Genomic DNA, 21,036 nt, shown 5'->3' with positions numbered 1-21,036 from the left:
ATAATACCATTATGTGCATATATAGTATCACTGTATATTCAGTGGTACCATTTGATCATCCAATGATACCAGAATATGAATTTGTTTGTACATATGTATAATTACATGAGTACCCCTTGTTATGCATTTGTAAATGCCTAACTTTTCTCCATTTCTAGTTTCTCGCTGAGGTATGTCAACCATTTGAGGAGGTTTGAGTAAATTTAGTTTGGTGGTGGTCCACTTTTTATTTAAATGATGTTGCATAATTGATGATCATTTCAACTTTATTCTTTAATTAATAGTATAATCTCTTTCTTTTCAAAACTCTTAAGATTATTTTATACTTTAAATTGCTCCGTACATTTTAACTTGTCAATAACAATGTTAATGATCATGATCTTGCTTTTTTGAGAATATAATTAAGCTCTTTATAGTGGTATCAGTTGGGTAAATTTCCTTTTCGCCTTAGATTTAATTATTATTAATCCCTCTTTAATTAGCATCTAAACTTACAAGTGAGATACAGTAGCTTACCTCGTAGCTAGGATTAAGTCCACATATTTGTGATATATAGTATTAACAATCACTACTAATAATCACTAATTGTAGTTTATTAAATTATTTGTAGACTTAACTCCAACTAACCACCTTAACCTCTATTTTACTTACTGTAGCATATCATATTTTTCTATATATATGTGTCATCCAACCCTGATATCCTCAACCAAAAAAGTCTCAAGTCCAGACAGTTCTACTACCTCAGAAGAGCTTAGTGATCTACCACTATGAACACCATGCTGGCTTATCTCTTTAAACTACCCCTTTGTCTTGAAACCACCCAACAAACGTTCTTTGCTCTTGTCTTATCTTTCTTGCTCTATTGTCTACTACACTTATGGTTGGTCCCTGGAGGCTTTGCATGGCGAAGTTACAACCTGAATTCGGTACCTAAACTCAGGGGGCCATCAGGTTGGCCTGTGTTGGGGACATTGCCTCAAATGGGTCCTTTAGCCCATCGTAAACTAGCCAATATAGCAGCTTCTATGGGCTGCACTAGGCTCATGGCAATGAGTTTGGGCGCCACACCTGTGATCATTAGTAGCAACCCTGAAACTGCCAGGGAAATCTTATGCTCACCTTCATTCTCAGACCGTCCCATAAAACCCTCTGCTCGTTTGCTGATGTTTGAACGAGCCATTGGGTTTGCTCCTCATGGCACCTACTGGCGCCATCTGAGGAGGATATCGGCAAATCACATGTTCTCTCCTAGGAGAATATCGAGCCTTGAAGGGGTTCGACAATGCCTAGCTGATGCAATGTCAGTAAATGTGTTGAAGGAGATGAAGGGTAGAGGATTCGTGGAGTTGAGAGGGATATTACAGGGAGTCTCTTTGAAGAACATGCTGGAAAGTGTTTTCGGGAGTAACTTGGGTAGTGAAGGGAAGGAGTTAGGGTTGATGGTGAGGGAAGGTTATGAGTTAATTTCTGAATTCAATCTGGAGGAATATTTTCCTTTCGGTTTTTTGGACTTCTATGGAGTAAAAAGAAGATGTCATAAGTTAGCTTACAGGGTCAGTGAACTTCTAAGTCATATCATCAAACTTAGAGAAAAAGATGTTGACTTTAAGAGGAGAAATGACTTCCTTAGTGTGTTGCTATCTTTGCCTGAAGAAGAACAACTAAGTCATTCTGATATGGTGGCTGTCTTATGGGTAAGAATATATATTTACCACACTCGGTAATTAACAAATTACATACTGCGTATTTAAAATATGAGGTTATGGTAAGACCATGCACTGCGAATCTGCAATTAAGTATGCATTATAGATAGGATAAAGATCTAAACTTTTTAATTATCAAATTACGTGTATAATTTAAACTAGTAATATGGGACATAGAGAGTATATCTAAACCATGTTGTAGATAACCATCCTTTATGCAATTATGCATTTATGCTAACTTTGTTTTACTTGTGAAGTGTAACGCATATAATCATGAGGTAATCAAAAGTTGGTAGTCTTTTGATCTCTTTTTCTTATGATTTGTCATTGGGTCTCATTCTGTCCAAAATATGGTACAGGTGTCCTGTGTCCATATGCTTTCTTTCATGCTTCTTGTATATTTTTGTCAAAGTATATCATTTTATGATACTTTACCTATAATCCAAATCTTTGGTAAATAAATTATGGTTGAGATATGTGTTCATAGTTTGAAACTAGTTGACCTTTGTTACTTTTCATCATTTTCTTTTTCTGTAGCTTCTGTTATCAGAATTGGCATACACATGTTTTATCCCCATTTTAAAACAAATAATGCTGCATATATTAGACTTTTCTAGAGCCTTTTGTATAGTGCTTAACTTTATATTAACTTTTTGTGCATATATATTAAAACCTTTTCTTTTTTTTTTTTCTTTTTTTTTTTTTTTTTTTTTTTTTTTTTTTTTTTTTTTTTTTTTTTTGTCACAAGATTCATGTTTGGGGTGCTGATTATGTGTTATGTCACAAGAACCATATAGTATATGTCAATAATTGATCAGATAATAACTTTTGCAGGAAACAATCTTTAGAGGAGCTGACACAGTAGCCACACTTCTTGAATGGATCATGGCTAGAATGGTGCTACACCAAGATGTCCAAGCAAAGGCTCAAGAAGAGCTAGACTTGTGCATTGGTAACAGCCAGAGGCAAGTCCAGGATTCGGATCTCCAACATCTACCCTTCCTTCAAGCCATAGTCAAGGAGGTCCTCAGGCTTCACCCGCCGGGTCCTCTGCTATCATGGGCCCGGTTAGCAATCCACGATGTCCATGTCGACAAGGTTAGGATTCCAGCTGGCACAACAGCAATGGTCAACATGTGGGCCATAACTCATGACCCAACCATATGGGCTGACCCATGGGCTTTTAACCCCATGAGGTTCATCAATGAGGATGTTTCGATCATGGGCTCGGATTTAAGGCTTGCACCATTTGGATCAGGCCGTAGGGTATGCCCTGGAAGAGCATTGGGCTTGGCCACCGTCCATCTATGGTTAGCCCGAATGCTTCACCAATTTAACTGGTTCCCAGCCCCACTTGCCTCCGTGGATCTTTCGGAGTGCTTGAGGCTTTCACTTGAAATGAAGAAACCATTGGCTTGCTTGGTGGTTCCTCGTAACAATGACGTAAAACTTGCTTAATGTATTTTGTACTTTCCGTGATTTAATTTAGGTAGAATTAAGTCATGAATTATCATGATTAATCTGAGCTCATTAGAGTTGGAAGTTAAGAAATTGTAGTAGTACTTAATCACAAAGATAGATCAGCTTTATGTCTGAGAAACTTTGGTAGTTTGTTGCTATAATATAACTAATAATGAATATGATGTCTCTAATTATAATATGTTGCCTTAATTCGTGATCGAAGTACTTCACGTTGTTACCGTATCAACAAATAAAATTAAACGTTTCTATCCATAAGATCGATCTCATATTACTTGTGAAAACCTCACAATGCTTTTACTTGATTAAAAGGTATTTATGGCGTTAATAAACATGCTTACTATCATGAAAAGGATTTAATACCATATGATTTGGTAATGGAGATACATGTGATGTCAAAGAACATATACTCTGTAGTTCATCGTGTTATTACTTTTGTACTCTTATTACTGTAATTTTCCTGGTCTAATGAATTCAGATAAGGTCAAGTTCTCGGACTAAGAGCAAGTCTAGTCCTTTGGGGTGACATCATCATCTTGAGTCTTAAGAATTGTGTTTATGATTTTTTCCATTTTTCTTCTTAAATCTCAAGCAAATCTCAAGTTAAGTCTTGAAATTCTAAAACTCAAGACTTGAGATTGGGACCCATCTCAAGCTTTGTTCATTAATGTTTTAAAGGTTTGGCCTAATTTGATTCTTGAATGTAATATAATTTGAGTTTTATGGCTAAAGTGATAAATTTGAACAAGTTTTAATAACTTTTAACAAGAATTTGATGACATTATTTTCAATGGGGAAGTCAACCGATAATTATGTCACCCCAAATCCTAAACTTGCTCTAATACATTCAAGTCAAATGAGATACGAGTAACATAAGAGAAGAGAACACTCCGTGACAAACAAAAATTTCCGCTTTCTCAGCTGATCAATCCTACACACAAATTAATTGTGACAGGTATAGAAGCAAAATGAAAATTAGGGTTTGTAAATACCCTCTTTTCAATCTCTTTTTCGATCAAAAACTGGTACTTTGGTTGATTGGAGCTGCTGTTATGAGTTCAGGTGAGGTTCATCGAACCTATCTCAGCTCAAATTTAAAGTTTTCTTCTATTGATTTCATCTTCTCTTTTACAATTTCCTGTGATAAATTGCAACTGTTTTTTTTTTTTTTTTTTTTCCTAAAGTTTTTTTTGTAGGGGGTGAAATTGAAAGAAATTTTGGTGATTTTTTATTATTTGCATGAATTATAAAATGTGGAAGTTCTAAATGTTATGCACAAGTCTGAATTAGGGTGTATATTTATGGAATTTGATTTCTATGGCATTGGAGTATTGAATTGTTTTTGAAATTGCTTGTTTGAAATATAGATGCCTCTAATTGTTTCTGGATGCTTTGAGCTTATAAATTGTGTTTTGGATGTGTGAATTGCGAAACTCGAGCCGAAATGATCATTGTTTGTGGTTTGTGATTGATTGTTATTTGTTGAGGACTAGGAATCTGGCATTTCTTCGAAGGATAGTCATTATAACTTTTCATGTTTAGGTGAATTGTTTGGTTTAATTTTTGCATATGTAGGTTTAGGAGGTTGATTTTATGGTGATTGATGAAATTTTATCTCTCTAGACTCTAGATTTGTAAAAATTACACTATAGGAGTCGCTTTTACCAAGACTCGATGTTTTAGTCCTTGTAAACAAATTTATTTACTGATTCATAATAAATTGTTTAATGTTGAAAAGTATTGTTTGAGAAATGATCTATTCTTTTTAGTCGTGCAATCAATATTCAAGCGGTTCATCTTGCAAAGTTTGAACCTATGTAACAAGGACTAGACTTGAAGTCAGAGATGGAACATTTTGAAATATATTACTAAGTACGAAGTATATTAGGACTAGTTTGACAGATTTTGGAAGTGATGTTGAAGCAGGTCTTCCTTCTTCAGTTTAGACACCACCTAGGTGGTGGTCGTTTGTGTCTTAAATATCTGTTTGGCATATACTTGTATATGGCTTTATGATATGTACCATGCATGGAAAAATTTTGTAGTGTATAAGTTGACATCTATTATGGTGAACTTGGTGGGGATGTGAATTTCATGTGTAAACTTTATTTTACTTTGAATCATGTAGTGAATCATTATCTATTTATAATGTAATTTTATTTTGTTATCTCATTTATTATTTTTCACATTGAACCCTCACTCTCTTAGGTTAACACTTCATACTAGTGTCCCCTTGCCCTCCCAACCTTCTTATTTCCTTGTATTCTGTATTAGATTTCTACCCTTGTTGGCAAACAAATTTTTTTTAACTTGGAGTGTGGAAAGCATTTTCTAATAGGCTAATGGCAACCGTAACCCCTGCCTGCCCTCTTTTGAAATTACTGTATGGTTGTGGCTCCCGCCTTTCACAAGGCGTGGTATATTTGGAGAGCCTCCTATTATTGTGAGACTTGGGAGTAATGGTCCTGAAATATAGGTAATGGGCATTCAATTATTGAATACAACACAACACAAGAAGTCATACCATACATAAGTCTTCCTACATACTACACCTACTCGTCGTTACATAAAATCGTGTGTTCATTTATATTAATTTTCTTGTCAATCATCAATTCAATTTATACTTTTCAATCAAACACATCTTCACTTCCGCTGTGCACTCACCAACCCTAACATGATCTGTTTTGTCTAATATATTTCCTTAAATTCCATGATTATATTCATTCAAGAATCAAATTAGGCCAAACCTTTAAAACAAGAACACTTCATATCTCCATGCCTAGGCGTTTAGGTACCAAACATGATTCTATCTAGCTCCTTTATTCTCTATATCAGCACTCCAATAGGCACCCAACATTGTTTCACAAAAGATTTTATTTTTTATTTAGCCCACCTCACTTGAATGAGGCACAATTAGGCGCTGGAGGATCCTTTTGCCGTGTTCCAAATCTTATATCTGCTTATGAAATTAGCAAACAATTCTACTCTGAAGACTAATTTAAATCATTTTCTTATATATGTGGCAGTCCACAAAATGCCATATATTGTAAAATAGTACTAAAATTTCATTTGGATCTTCCCAAAACATTTGAAATTTCATTTGGATCTTCCCAAAACATTTTCTGTTGGTATACAACAATTATGAAGTAATATAAATCATAAGCTAACCATAAAATTCATATAACCAATGCTGGTTAAAAGGTGTTTTTTGGAGTTTCACAGCAACCATCATACATTTTGCTTATGGTTATAAGAAGCAGCTCCTGCGAAGTGTTACATGCACCTATTTGTGCTAGACTAGTTCTTTTGCACACCATATTATTATTATTATCCTTTGTAATCTATCAGGAATAGGTTCATGGTCAGTGGTCACCTTTTAGTTTAAACCATTAGCTTTGGTGTTATTTGGATTTGTCTTCTTAGGTGTATTCCAATCAGTTGTGTTGAAATGCTGAATCAATCATAGTTCTCCTTGAATATTCCTTAAATTGCTCACATGCAGAAGTGAACTAAATGTAATTTTTGCAAAACGAAATGACATTAATTGATGTAGGGGTACATGAGTTGACTTGTTTTTGTGGCACATATAGTAATTATCAAAACCTTTTTTTTTTTTTCTCACTCTCTGGTTCTGTTAACCTGAATGAAGGACCTGTTACATGGTTTTATACGCTACAATTAAACAGTTTTCTTTTCTTTGCAAAAATCTTTGTCTAGGTTTGCAGCCTCTGAGCTACACCCTGTTTTGTCTCCTTCATGTTTTCCACTACCCACATGATTAGTGGGAGCCGCATCACTTTCATTCTTGTGTTGATAACATCCCAAAAGAAGTCAGTCAACATGGTCTCAAATCCTGGCACTTTAGCATAACCGGGGAAGTAATTGATGTCAACAATAAGATACCTGCTACCTTCCCTTGTATCTCTAATCATGTCAAAATTAAAAAGATGGAGCTTGGAAGCCTCTCTCAGTCCTTTTGCCATGCTGTGAATGAATTTCATGGAGGGCATTTCGACCTCTTTTATGAATGCATCTTCTTCCCCAGCAGCAAAGCCTGAAATTTGGGAAATTGACATGATATCCTCATGGTCTTCACATTTAGCATGAAAGTCAGGCAATGACCTCCTCTTGACGCACTTGACATGGTTTCCAGCCACATAGACCTTGAAGAGGACCCCTCCATGGTTTACAAACTCCTGCAGCACGATAGGTGGTTTCACTTTCTTCAAGCCGTTTAAGCTAAACACCAGGGACATCTCATGGGACTTAGCAGACAGAGGTTTGGCAATGACTGGAAAAGTCAACTCATCTATAGTCAACAAAGATTCAGGTGCATCATGGTTTGCTACAATCTCCACCTGTTGAAGTATAATCAGCTTACAGTTTAGAAAGTATAATCAGCTTAAAGTTTAGATATCTAAGGAAACTAATTTACCTAATTGATCTTACTTCACCAAGAATGAGAAAGTGAGAATAATAAAGGAATTACAGTCTGATATAATTGCGAAGTCTGATCTTTACCTGTTTAGGTATTCCAATGGAATAAGCTTCAGTGTCTGATTGTTCAACAGAAACAGGGAGATGGTTCACCAGTTCGAGCATTGAAACGCGGTTGTTGAGCTGTTCAATGTCAGCAAGGGAATCAATGATAACAGTCGTGGGGTATTTAGCTTTGAAATCAGCCAGCTGAGCACTCCAGTCATCGCCATAAACCTTGTGGACAAGGCAGTCGAAGGGGCCTTGTTCAACGAGTGGCTCATCGATGTGGACTTGAATAAGATGGATTCCTCGCTCTCTAGCGTGAGCAACCAGTGAAGGCTGGATTACTGTCTCGAGTTTGCTGAGGGGCATGGCATATCCTATGGTTCCAATAAGCTTCATGTCCTCCTCAGGCATGCCTATCTACTGACTACTGCTGCTGCTGCTTTTAAATTCTGGTGATCAAGAAAAAAAAAAGATGCAAAACGAGGATTATACGGAACTGATTCCGAAAAAGGAAGGAAGGAAGGAAGGAAAGAGCGGAAAAGGTAACAAATGACTCGGTTGATATTCGTGAGCCTTAGATAAGAACTTGAGAATTTGATGCAAGATAACACTTTTTCAATTCAATACTGCGTACATGAAGTTACTTTAACATACAGTAGTAATAAATCTTCTTTGTTTACTTTGTTGATGTTGTTGTTTAAGGTTTTTTTATTGAGTACTTGGGGTTTACGAATATTTTTAATGAATGTGCTTGATAAATTCGTTGTTTTTTTGCTTTTTTAAAAAGGCAAATGGTTAGTGTTTACTTGAATTTCATAATTATTTTTACTCATACTTTGTAATACATAATTGTGTATATTTAATATGCAATTGCGCATTGATATATACAAGTGTAAATCAAACTAACGAAATCTTTTAAACCTTTTCATTAATCTTAACTTATAAACTGTTTTTTTTTTTTTACGGGAACTTATCAACTTAAAAGCCCTTTTATTGCCTTATCTATATTTGTCTTAATACTTTAGCCTATATCTTTTATGAATTTAGTAGGCCGGCTTGAAATAAGTAAAAATTGGGCGTTTGATCTTTCTTTTTATCTCTAGAATTATGTTATGTTTGAAATTTTCTTATTTGGATACATTTGATATTGTATGAAAAAAATGCTTTTGTTTGAACTATTCAAACTTAATACTGCGTATAAATTATCTCAATGAATTTGTACGAGCTTGTCTTTTTTTTTTTTTTTTTTTTTTTTTTTGACAAGACAAGCTAACGATCAATTTAGGTGGATCTAAACGATCAAGGCCAGGGTATATTCTACTTTGCTTGGTTGCAAATTTTCAAATTCTTACAGCTACTAGCACCCAAAAAAATATACTACCTCCGTTTCACATTATCTGCAACAATTTCCATTTAGGGAAGCTTCACATTATGTGCAACAAAAAAAAAGTTTCCTCTTTTAGTAAATTTTTCTGTGTAAAATTACCGCCATACCCTTACTAAATTGCACTTAACTTTAATAAACAACATATTAACTCTTTAACCCAAATTAATTTACCCATAATTAAAACCCTAACCCACATTCTCTCTCCTCCCTCACAAGAGTCACAACCATATCCACCACCACCATCACCATTTTTTCTCTCTCCTCCCTGTAAACCACCACCAGCACCAACCTTTATCTCTCTTCACTCTCTTCTCGCACAACCAACGCACCACCACCACCACCCAGATCCACCACACCACCGACCATTCCACCGCACCACCACCACACCATCTCTTCTCTCTGTTCTCTCTCTTCTATCTTCTCTCTTATCCACTGCACCACCGAATATTTCACCTTGCAAGTTCGCCGCCGCCGCCTCTTTTACCCTTATCAAAGCCGTCGCCGCCGCCTCTTTTCCCCTATTCAAAATTCGCCCCTTTTCAAAATCGAAATTGGATGGTGGTAAGTTGTGGTTTTAGATCTAAATTAGTAGTGGTCGGGTTGGTTGGTTTGGTGGGTTCATTGGCTGGTCGGGTTGGTTGGGTGGGTTTGTTGGGTTGTGGTGCGAGTTGATTGGTGGTTCGTCAGGTTGGTTGGGTGGTTTTGTTGGGTTGTGGTGCGACCGTGCGAGTTGATTGGTGGCTGGTTGGGTTGGTTGGGTGGATTTTGGGTGGTGGTGCGAGTTGATAGGTGGTGGTGCGATTGGTTGGGTGGGTTTTGGGTGGTGGTGTGAGCTAATTGGTGGTGGTGCGATTTGGTCAGGTGGGTTTTGGGTGGTGGTGTGGTGGGGTTTCAGATCTTAGTGGTGGTGAGAGGGTGGGTGCTGGTGGTATTTACTTTCTCTCTCATTCAATTAATCACATGTTTTTATTTTACTAATCTTTGCTTAAGAAATTTTGTCTTGGGGAATGTGAAAGGGAGTTTGTTGCAGATAATGTGAAACGGAGGTAGTATATTATATTTTTTATAGCATCAGATTCCTGATGTATGCTTGAACTTTTATTATTAAAGAGAATAATAGGAACCAACAATAATAGAGAATAATTCACAAAAGTATGGTGGGGAGAAAGAACGAATTAGGTTACACAATACATTTAAAGTTTTCCAAAAGATTTATGAACACAACGATACTCTACAGACAAATCCTCTTAATAGGAAATACACCACCAAGTAAGGGTGAGCAAAACAGGGTACCCTGTAAAAATTCTAGGAATCAGAACCAGAATCTATTGCAACATGTTCCTCAAAATGGGAACCGGAACTTGCTGAACAGGTTCCTGGAAATTGGGAACCGGATGTAGGTTCCGGTTCCGATTCAGGGTACCCTGTATTATATACTCCCTAACTTTTTCGCGGATTTTTGAATTAAAAACTGGTTGGTCACTAGTTTATAATGTTTGCAACTTGCAAATAAGACAAACTAATATATATATATATATATATATATATATATATATATATATATATATAATTGTAATTTTGATATTTATTATTTAAAAATTGAGTAAGAATTAGTGTATAATTTGAAATTAAGTGATACTTTTATCAGGTAAAGGGTACCCTACAGGTTCCGGTTCCAAGAAAATGAGAACCCGAACTGGAACCTGTTACAACAGGTTCTCCAGTTTTCTACCCAGAACCGGAACCTCTTGTACAGGTTCCGATTCCGATTCAGGGTACCCCGATTTTTTGCTCACCCCTAGTACCAAGTATCTTTTATTGCAACTCACAAGTCAAGTCACAACTTCAAGACCTTGACATGTAAATTTATCACTTGAAAAGAGATATTAGAAGTACTAGAAAATTCTCCTCCTTCTCTCTAAAACCAAAATCCTATCCTTCCCCGCTAATAGTTCCAAAGATTTTCTTCTTATTTTACTTACTTCTTTTTTGGAAAGATTTTACTTACTAAGGGTCTGTTTACATTTACTTAATTTTTATTCAATTCAGCTCTAATAATTTAAGTTCAGTTTAGTTCAGCTCTTAATTTCCCTCTCTTATAAAATATTCAGTTCAGCTCAATTCAGTTTAACTCCAATCAGTTCAGTTCAATTCAGCTCAATTCAGTAAATGTGAACAAGCCCTAACCTATGGGTTAGTAATTTATAATTTTAACTTATGGATTTACATGATACAACTAATTCATCCACAAACTTATGTAGTCAGTCAAAAGAATTGGGATCAAATTAGTTGCGATTATTTAAACTCAATTATTTGGGTTTTTTTTTTTTTTTTTTTTGACTCAATTATTTGCTTTATTTAAGGAAAAAAAAAGAAATTGGAAGAAAAAAAAAATGAAGTCAATTGAGAAAGATATGGATAATTAATAGGTTTCCTTATCGTGCGGCGCGCGCTTGTCTATTGACGACAAGGACGCAAGCCTATCTTAAGGGAGGTTCGTGAGCACACAGCAACACGGACCAAAGGTGTCTTAAAAGGGCACACGATGACGTCGAGTGCGGAGTCGGGGCTTGTGACGGCCGATACTTCGAAGCGGGCACAAGCGGAACCGACGAGATGAAAGTGTATCTTGGGTCTCTTGGTTTGGTGGGGATGCTTTAAAACAAGGCAAGCACAATATCTATAAAGGCTTAAACAACACACAAGTCTTAAAGCAATAGCAACGGGGTAGGGAGCTTAGATTCAATAACCATTCACTCCCTAAAGAGCTTTATATTGTATTACTAGAGAAATACAAGTGAACGTTGAAATGACAGTAACACAATAATTCTCCCTAGAGCCTAGAAAATAAAAAGAAAGACTTAAGAAACAATACATAAGGGAAAATACAAGGAAAATAAAGGAGAATACATGACTAAGAGGTTGGATTCTAACATCCTCCCCCACCTAAGCTGTCGACGTCCTCGTCGACTTACAAAACATACTCTAGAGATCCTAGCAGCTTCAGTCGTCTGGAGTGGCTCTTGTTCTTGTCCTGATGTTGGCGCGGTAGCTAACGTTGCGGTTGCTGTCTTCGGGATCTGGATGATAAGGTTTGAGACGACTAACGTGGAAGACGGGGTGAATCCTCATCCACGCAGGCGGTTCCACCTTATAAGCATTCTTCCCAATCCGTTTAGTAATACGGATGGGGCCTTCGTATTTCCGAATCAGACGACGATCTCTGCCTCTTAGAAATTTCAACTGTTCTGGTAAGACCTTCACCATCACCATGTCCCCAACTGCAAAATCCACCGGCCTTCTGTTTTGATCAGCCCATTTCTTCATCCGACGCGAAGCTCGCTCTAGGTAGGCTTTTGCAATGTCGGTGTTCTGTTTCCACTCTCTTGTAAATTCCCGAGCTTGAGCGCTCCTTCCACCTTCCCAATCAGCCACTGTGTGCGGAAGGAGAGGTTGTTGACCCATGATCAGCCCAAAGGGGCTTTTGTTGGAGGAAGAGCTCCTTTGAGCGTTGAAGCAAAGTTGTGCGACGTCCAAAAGTCTCACCCAATCTTTCTGATTAGCGCTCACAAAGTGACGCAAGTATTCTTCAAGAAGCCCATTGAATCTCTCCGTCTGTCCATCGGATTGAGGGTGGTGGCTTGACGACATGTTGAGATCAGACCCCATCATTTGGAATAGCTCAGACCAAAATATGCTCGTGAACCTGGTATCCCGATCGCTCACTATGCTCTTCGGCAATCCCCAGTACTTCACAATATGTTTAAAGAAGAGCGACGCCGTTTCTTCGGCTCCACAAGCCTTCTGCATGGGCACGAACGTTGCATATTTGGAGAACCTGTCTACCACCACCATGATAGAAGAGAACTGGTCCACCTTCGGAAGGCCGCTAATGAAGTCCATTGATACACTCTCCCAAGGTCGAGTGGGAACTGGGAGGGGTTCTAGAAGACCTCCGGGTTTTTGTCTGTCAACCTTGTCTTGCTGGCACACAAGGCAAGTTTTGGTGTAGCTCATCACATCTTCCTTCATTCCTGGCCAGTAGTACCCCATCGCGAGTAGACTGAGGGTTCTCTGCCAGCCTGGGTGTCCCGCCCATAGCGTGTCATGGCATTCCTTCAGCAACATTTTTCTCAATCCTCCTGCTTTAGGGATGAAAAGCTTTGTCCCTTTAGTGAAGATAAGTCCGTCGTCCAACCAAAAGCGTCTAGTCTTCCCTTCTTCAATCAACTTCGTTATAGACTTTGTCATCGGATCATCTGGGAGGTAGGCTCGAACTTGATCTCTCACGGACGTGGCAATGCTGCTCGCATTCATTGGCGCTAGCTTGTATAATGCAGCAAGATCGGCACACCTACTCAGGGCATCCGCCACTCTGTTGCTGGACCCCGTTCTATAGGTGAACTCCACGTCGAAGTCGGCTAAGGCCTCTTGCCACCGGGCTTGTTTTCCTGTCAGCTTGGGTTGGGTGAGAAAGTGACTCGCCGCGGTGTTGTCTGTGCGGACGGTGAACTTTGATCCCAACAAATAGTGCCTCCATCCTCTTAGGCAGTGCACAATGGCTAGTAGCTCCTTTTCTTGTGCCGCATACCTCCTCTCAGCGTTATTTAACTTCCTGCTTTCGAATGCTATGGGATGCCCTTCCTGGAGGAGCACTCCTCCTAGAGCAAAGTCTGAAGCATCCGTCTCGACCACAAATGGTTTGGTGATGTCTGGAAGGGCAAGGACCGGCTCCTTCACCACTGCTTCTTTCAACTTCTGAAAAGCTTCCTTCTGTGGGCCTGACCATTCCCAACGACTTTCTTTCCTCAATAGATCGGTGAGCGGACTTGCGATCTCTGAGTATCCCTTGATAAATCTTCTATAGTAGTTCGCTAATCCCAGAAAGGATCGCAGTTCGGAGGGGTTCTTGGGATCTTGCCAATCGCGAACAGCACATATCTTCTTCGGGTCCATCCTCAATCGACCCTTCCCCACAAAATGCCCAAGAAACCCGACTTCTTCTTGCGCAAAGGCACACTTTTCTCGCTTCACAAACAGGTGATGTTCTCTCAACTTCTCGAAGACCAATCTGAGGTGCTCGAGGTGCTCTTCAAAAGTCTTGCTGTAAACAACAATGTCATCAAGGTACACAACCACAAACTTATCTAAGTATTCTCGGAATACTTGGTTCATCAGAGTACAGAATGTAGCAGGTGCATTCGTCAATCCGAAGGGCATGACTAGCCATTCGTACGCCCCGTATCTTGTCACACAAGCAGTTTTCGGTTCATCCCCTTCGGCAATGCGAACTTGGTGGTACCCAGACTTCAAGTCTAGCTTGGTGAAATACACTGCATCCCCTAACTGATCGAACAGATCCGCCACCAAAGGAATAGGGTAGTGATTGCGCACCGTAACCTTATTCAATGCTCGGTAGTCGATGCACAATCGAAGACTCCCATCTTGTTTTTTCTGAATTTTAAAAAAAAAAAGCCTACTCGTAATAGGTTTCTTAATGAGTATGAGTAATAGATATCCCACATTAGAAATTGTTGAATAAGGCGGCTAGGCCTTCATCTATAAATACACAATATTATATGTTGCTAACCTCTCTTTCAGAAATACGGAGTCGTTTCATAGGGAAATATAGCAAATTAGCACCAAAACTTTAACTCTATGTTCAAATTACCCCCTTAACTTTTAATTATAGCAAATGGACCCCAAAACTTAATATATCGTGCAACGTACATCTGAGCATCATTATTTAACAATAAATTCATCAAAACATACTAATTTTTTGTATTAATAATAAGCATTAAGAGTATTATACATGCGTTATATTTCTTACCATTTCAATTAAATGTGAGCAATTGAAGAGATTAATCAAGTATGATGGTTTGCTAAATTCCGTTAATTTTTTCGCCCTTTGTCATATTTCAGTGTCGATAATTTCTATATTTTATAGTATGTATTTAATATGTATGATAATGTATATGCACAATATTTTGGATGTAATTAATTTTTTTTTAACTTTATTTTGTCTTTTATTGGAGTATATTTTATGAAATTTATATATTTTAATGTGATTTTGCTCAAATTTGATGTATAGGTTTTGATTGCACAATTATATTAAGTTGTGGGGTTAATTTGCTACAAGTAAAAGTTATGGGGTTACTTTACACCTGCAATAAAAGTGTTGGGGCTAATTTGCTACTACACCTAGTTTCATAATATCATAGTTGAGAAATTAACGAAGAAAAAAAAAAATAAATAAATAAAATTATTGATGGGTTTATTAAGCAACCTAAAGTTTGACCGGACGGTGTGGATTTTGGAGTTGAAGATCAAACCGAAGATGAGTCATATCAATGGGAAAGCAACCTACGTTAGAGGCCGGATTGACGGGAAGTGGATTAGTAATTGCATTACACTTCTTGGCCACAAGGAGAACGGGACTTTCCGCAATTATAAAAATCGAACTGGGAACTACTTCAGTTCAACTTCACCGTAGAAATCTATTCTACGGCGTGGTTTTTTATCAAACAGACCATCGGAACCGCCGTCTTTCACCTTAAAAAGGACGACTTCGGCACCAACAATAATGCTACCTACTACCAAGATCTATACTGTCCGACTGGGCTGTGCCATCCTCAAGTGCGGATCATACTCAGGCGGTTCGAGGATATTGACATTACAGCCGACTATGTTCGAAGATCCAATGCAAAAATTAATAAATCTAGATTATTAAAAAAAAAAATGTAATACATAGTAGTGCAAGGATCTTGAACCAAATATTTTAAGGTTCTTGAACCAAATATTTTACAAAATTAGTTTGTCGATCTTTCCCTATGCATAAATAATACTATAAAAGACTAGTTAAGAATTTTGTTCTTAATTTCCAATTATAATTGGTTGTAACATTATATTTCTAAAATTGTTAAAGTTGTGGTTAAATCCATTATACTAATTTAATTATCGAAATTAGCTGTTTTGATTAATCATCAATATCCAAGAACCTAATGAATTATGGTAATTTGTTGATGTTTAATTAGATTCAATTCTTGAGTTTTAATTTCAAGAAAAGAAATATTTTTTTGGGTAATGCTATATGCAGCCCTTAGGGCTGCATATAAGCATTTAATATACTTCTTTTTTTTTTTTTAGTATTAAGTTGGGAATTTATCAACAATTCACGAGTAAATCGGTGTAAATGTGTAATAAATGTTTGTTTAATATCAACTCTTTCCATTTTTAGCTCCTTAAGGGCTGCATATATCTTTTTCCTATTTTTTTTTAGCTCATTAAGGAGTTAACTTTTTTATCACACAAATTGATATGTAATTTAATTCCATGATTAATGCCAAATTGCCAATACATGAATTTATTAAATGTTTATTTACAGCTTACATATACGGAGTATCATTATTCATTACACATGAAAAACCACGGAGTACTACTTAAGTGAATTCTACTCATATTAATTACATTCTTTCAATTATCAACTTTTTACTACTTTTATTAAATACAGTACGTGGATTAAGATATTGATTGTTAGGGTTTTGAATTGACTTTCATGAGGGAAAAAAAACCGAGTACTTTTGTTTCATATTACTTGCAACAAAGGGGGTGAGACATAAAATATTCCTTTGTTGTATGTAATATGAAACAGATGTAGTTTGTCTGCGGCTTTTCTTTTCCAATGCGTGCTTACGGTTAAAAAAAAAACCCTAGTTACAATGTTGCATATGATAATCTGCCGCGATACTAAAGGTATATTCGTATAGTCAATATTTTTTACTTGTTTACTCATTTGAAGTTCCCTAATTGGTCAACAAAAGACATACTCTCATACATCATTCAAATAATATCATTCCGTACTACTGAATTCGTAGTTTCAGTTTAGTTCAGTTTAGTTAAATTTAATTTGTAATGATACAAATACCGATGTGGGCTATAGTTTTATATTCTGTTTTCAAGTTTTGAAAATTGGTGAGTCAAATATAAAGCCCATGAAAAAATAATCTGGGCTTTTGAAAGCCATAGTACACTTTTGTGTTCAATGGCCCGTACACTTGCATTTCAATTTGCCAGGGTGGCATGTCACCCAATTTTGTCTTAATGCTAAAAGATTCTCTTAACAAAGCTTTATCTCATTTTTAAAGGTTTAACTGAAATTTAACTTCTTGGTAATTTGCACTTCATGCCCTTATAAATTCTATTATTGCAACCCAAATCAAACTTTCATCTACCTCTTAATATTTAGATCCTTGCTTCAACTACCGCATTATATTAGTTTCGTTTCTTACAATTGATCGTATTTCTTACGGCTATTTCACCAGATGCCACTAAGTAATTTAAAAATTAACCAAATGTCATTGGACTTTTCAGAATTCACCAAATGTCACTCAGTTTTTTAAAAATTCACCGAGTGCCATTAATGACCAACGGTCGTTAACTCCGTTAGTCATTAGGGTTTAATCATGACACATGTCATGATATGTTTAGACCATTTATCTTAATTCATAAATATTAAAAAAAAATAAAAATAAAATAAAAAAAAAAAAACCAAAATTTCCCAGCCACCTACCCACCACCGCCAAACCCTAGCCCCTCCCCTTATCTCGCCGGAAAACTATCGGTCACCACCTTAACCACCAACAATCGGCCGGCCGGCCCTTAAGCGCCCCACCCGACCCACCGCCAACCCCCAAAACCTCCCACACAAACTGCCCCGACCCCATAAACCACCAACATTGAAATCGGTCGCCTTACCTCCGTCACCAAAATCAAGCACCCTCTCCTTACCTCAGTCGCCAAAATCGCCGCTCCTCCCTTTCCCACCCTCAAAATCGGTCGTTTCGACGGTGGGAGAAGGGAGGAGGGGCGTTTTATTGGTGGTTTTTGGGGTCGGGGCGACTGTACGTGTGGGTGGTTTTTGGGGTCGGGGCGACTATACGTGTGGGTGGTTTTTGGGGTCGGGGCGGGCAGCGTGGGTGGTTTTGGGGGTCGGCGGTGGGTCAGGTGGGGGGCTAAAGGGCCGGCGGGGCGATATTTGGTGGTTAAGGTGGTGGCCGGCCGTTTCCCGGCGAGGTAAGGGGTGGGACTAGGGTTTGGCGGTGGTGGAGATGGCTGGGAAAATTTTGTGGTTTTTTTTTTTTAAATTTTTTGTTTTTTTTTTTAATTTTTATGAATTAAGATAAATTAACCAATTATATCATGACATGTGTCATGATCAACCCCTAATGACTAACGAAGTTAACGGGTGTTGTCATTAATGGCACTCGGGGTAAATTTTTAAAAAATGGGTGGCATTTGGTGAATTCTGAAAAGTCCGATGGTATTTGGTGAATTTTTAAATTACTTAGTGACATTTGGTGAAATAGCCGTATTTCTTATCCTGTCATTGACTCCATTCTCGGTAAATGTTTTTTTTAATAACTTTACTTCACTTTATTCCACTTACAACATACTATTTCTTATATAAATCTCTTACAACACTCGTTTTTCTTAATTAATACTTGTATTACAAATTTACAATAACTACATTCATCATATCGACCTACCTTTTTCTTTTCTTCCGTATGACCTATATGTTACATTCTCTCTATCAGTCTATCTAAAACTAGTGATAGTTGTAATTAACACAAAGGAATGGAAGTGGAATATACTATAAAAAACTTGGAAGTAAAAAATATGATTTAATGTTCTAAATTACTAAATAGACTCGTATGAACCATGTTGAACATTTTTAACTATTTGTTACAAAACATTGAAATTTTCATGTTTTCACATGTTTGATTTCGTCACGTAGTTTTAGTAAATTCAAATGGCTTACCCTTCCCTATCATGAATGTTTCAAAGTAGTAACACTTTTCCTTTGCAATATACTTTCTTTGTTTTTTTTAGTTGACACCTTTCTATTATGAGTAAACTACACAACTACTCCCTAAACTTTGCACAAAGTTGCAGATCACTCACTAAACTTTCAAAAGTTGCAAATCACTCACTCACTTGAGTTTTGACCTTCAATAACAGGTAAAATGCAAGAACTCCCTAAACTTCCTCACATGATTTTTAATTAGCTAGTCATTACAAAAACAATAATACTCTGTAACAAATATTATTGAACTATTGTTAAGAATTATAATAATAATAATAATAATAATAATAATAATAATAATAATAATAATAATAATAATAATAATAATAATAATCATTTTTTAATAAAATATTGAACTATAGTTAAGAATTATTGTTATTATTATTATTATTAAAAAACGATTATTATGTAATAAAATTCTAACAACAGCTATATATATATACTCCAACAACTATAGTGCAATATATATATATATATATATATATATATATATATATATATATATATATATATATATATATATATATATATATATATATTTGGTTTTTTAATTTTTTTTTTGTTGTTTTAGTTAGAATATTTTATAGCCACGTACTAATATAAGTAAACAACCGCGCTATTAAGCAATCTTAATTTCAACATCACAAAAAAATTCTTAACTTTTTTTTCTAGATCATGTTCGTTTCACAAAATTTTGAACTTTAAGTATTTTTTTTAATAAACGCACGCAACTGCAAATTCATACGACAATGAGAGTTTTTTTTTATAAGGAGGCGATAAGGGATTTTTAGTACTAGGTTCTCTACTAAAGTCTGCTAATTATAACTTTTGTTGAGTTTAATGTGTATAATAAATCAAACATTCAAACATTTTTATTTTTGAAGAAAAGACAACCAAACTAATTAATATGTGATATATAATGGCACACAATGAATATGCTCATCTTGTTCGAAGAACAATGATTCCTAATTGTTTAAAAAAAAAAAAAAAAAGAACCAAACTAGTGCAAAGGAAAAAATAATTTTTTTTCCAAGTCAAAAATTTAGTTAGTTCCCATTAGCTTACAAATGTATGATTAGATTGTTAAATTAAAAAAATATCAAAGTTTAGGGAGTTTACCTATTAGTATAATAGTTTAGGCAAAGTTTAGGGAGTTAACCTGCTATATCAGGTTACTACCTGAAAAATGACCTCCAGCCACCTGAGTAGTGAGTAAATTGCAACTTTTAAGAGTTTATTAGTGAGTAAAGTGCAACATTTGGCTAAGTTTAGGGAGTAGTTGTATGATTTACTCTTTCTATTATCATGCTTGCTAATGCATATTTTAACGACTAATATATATTTCATTATTAACATTGTAAAATTATAAAATTGGATATTAATAATATATATATATATATATATATATATATATATATATATATATATATATATATATATATATATATATATATATATCAGGACGGTTCCAACAAGATCTCATATGATTATGTTTTATTGTATTTATAAATCACAAAAGTAAGTCAAAGTGTAATGTGTAAAATACTACGAAAGTTAAGCGGTGTCAACTAAAAAAACAAAGCAAGTAGTAATTTTAATTTTTTTTTTTTAAAAGGTAGAGGATATAAGACTGTGTCATATCTATAAATGAAAGCTAAACATTAAGGGCCTGTTCTAATTGTCTGAACTTAATATATAATGAGAGAAGGAAATTAAGAAATGAAGTGAACTGAAAATAATCTAGACAAAACATTCCCTATTTTTTTTTTTTTTTTTTTCCCCCTAATCCACATACTCTGTATTAAAATGTATTGGAATTCTATCACTTAAATTCACATCTCACCTTAAACATATGATAATATAGACAGCTATCCCAATTTAAATCTGCTTATTGGCTTGGTAAATTAGGGGCTACTCATGTGTTGAATGAGGATGAAAGGAAGGTGTGGAGTGTGGTGTGGGGTCTTGGTGGCCCCTCGAAGCTTAGCCACTTTGTGTGGAAAGCTTGCAAAGGTAGTATGGGGGTCAAAAAAGAGCTTCATCGTCGTCACATTGCCTTGGATGATCGCTGTAGTGGGTGTGGTATTGAGGTGGAGTCCATCGCTCATGCGCTATTTGAG

General features: G+C 36.1%; 2 protein-coding genes across 2 annotated transcripts; one reads left to right on the top strand and one right to left on the bottom strand.

Moving 5' to 3' along the window:
* The first annotated feature begins 569 nt into the window (after positions 1–569).
* Positions 570–3,357, top strand: LOC145632510 (cytochrome P450 78A4-like). The gene is made up of 2 exons (XM_081684904.1): positions 570–1,694; positions 2,538–3,357. Exons 1-2 carry the CDS (start codon positions 768–770, stop codon positions 3,159–3,161), a joined length of 1,551 nt encoding a protein of 516 aa, XP_081541030.1. The 5' UTR covers positions 570–767; the 3' UTR covers positions 3,162–3,357.
* Positions 3,358–6,707: 3,350 nt separating this feature from the next.
* On the bottom strand, positions 6,708–8,078 carry LOC145640170 (inositol-tetrakisphosphate 1-kinase 1-like). The gene is made up of 2 exons (XM_081691476.1): positions 7,704–8,078; positions 6,708–7,540 (listed from the first exon to the last, which is right to left on the bottom strand). The coding sequence occupies exons 1-2, from the start codon at positions 8,076–8,078 to the stop codon at positions 6,896–6,898; spliced, it is 1,020 nt and encodes a 339-aa protein (XP_081547602.1). The 3' UTR covers positions 6,708–6,895.
* Between the last annotated feature and the right edge of the window lie 12,958 nt (positions 8,079–21,036).

Source organism: Chenopodium album, chromosome 1 (genome assembly GCF_948465745.1).
Source record: "Chenopodium album chromosome 1, dcCheAlbu1.1, whole genome shotgun sequence".
Taxonomy (NCBI): Eukaryota; Viridiplantae; Streptophyta; class Magnoliopsida; order Caryophyllales; family Amaranthaceae; genus Chenopodium; species Chenopodium album.
This window is presented reverse-complemented; position numbering and strand designations above follow the sequence as displayed.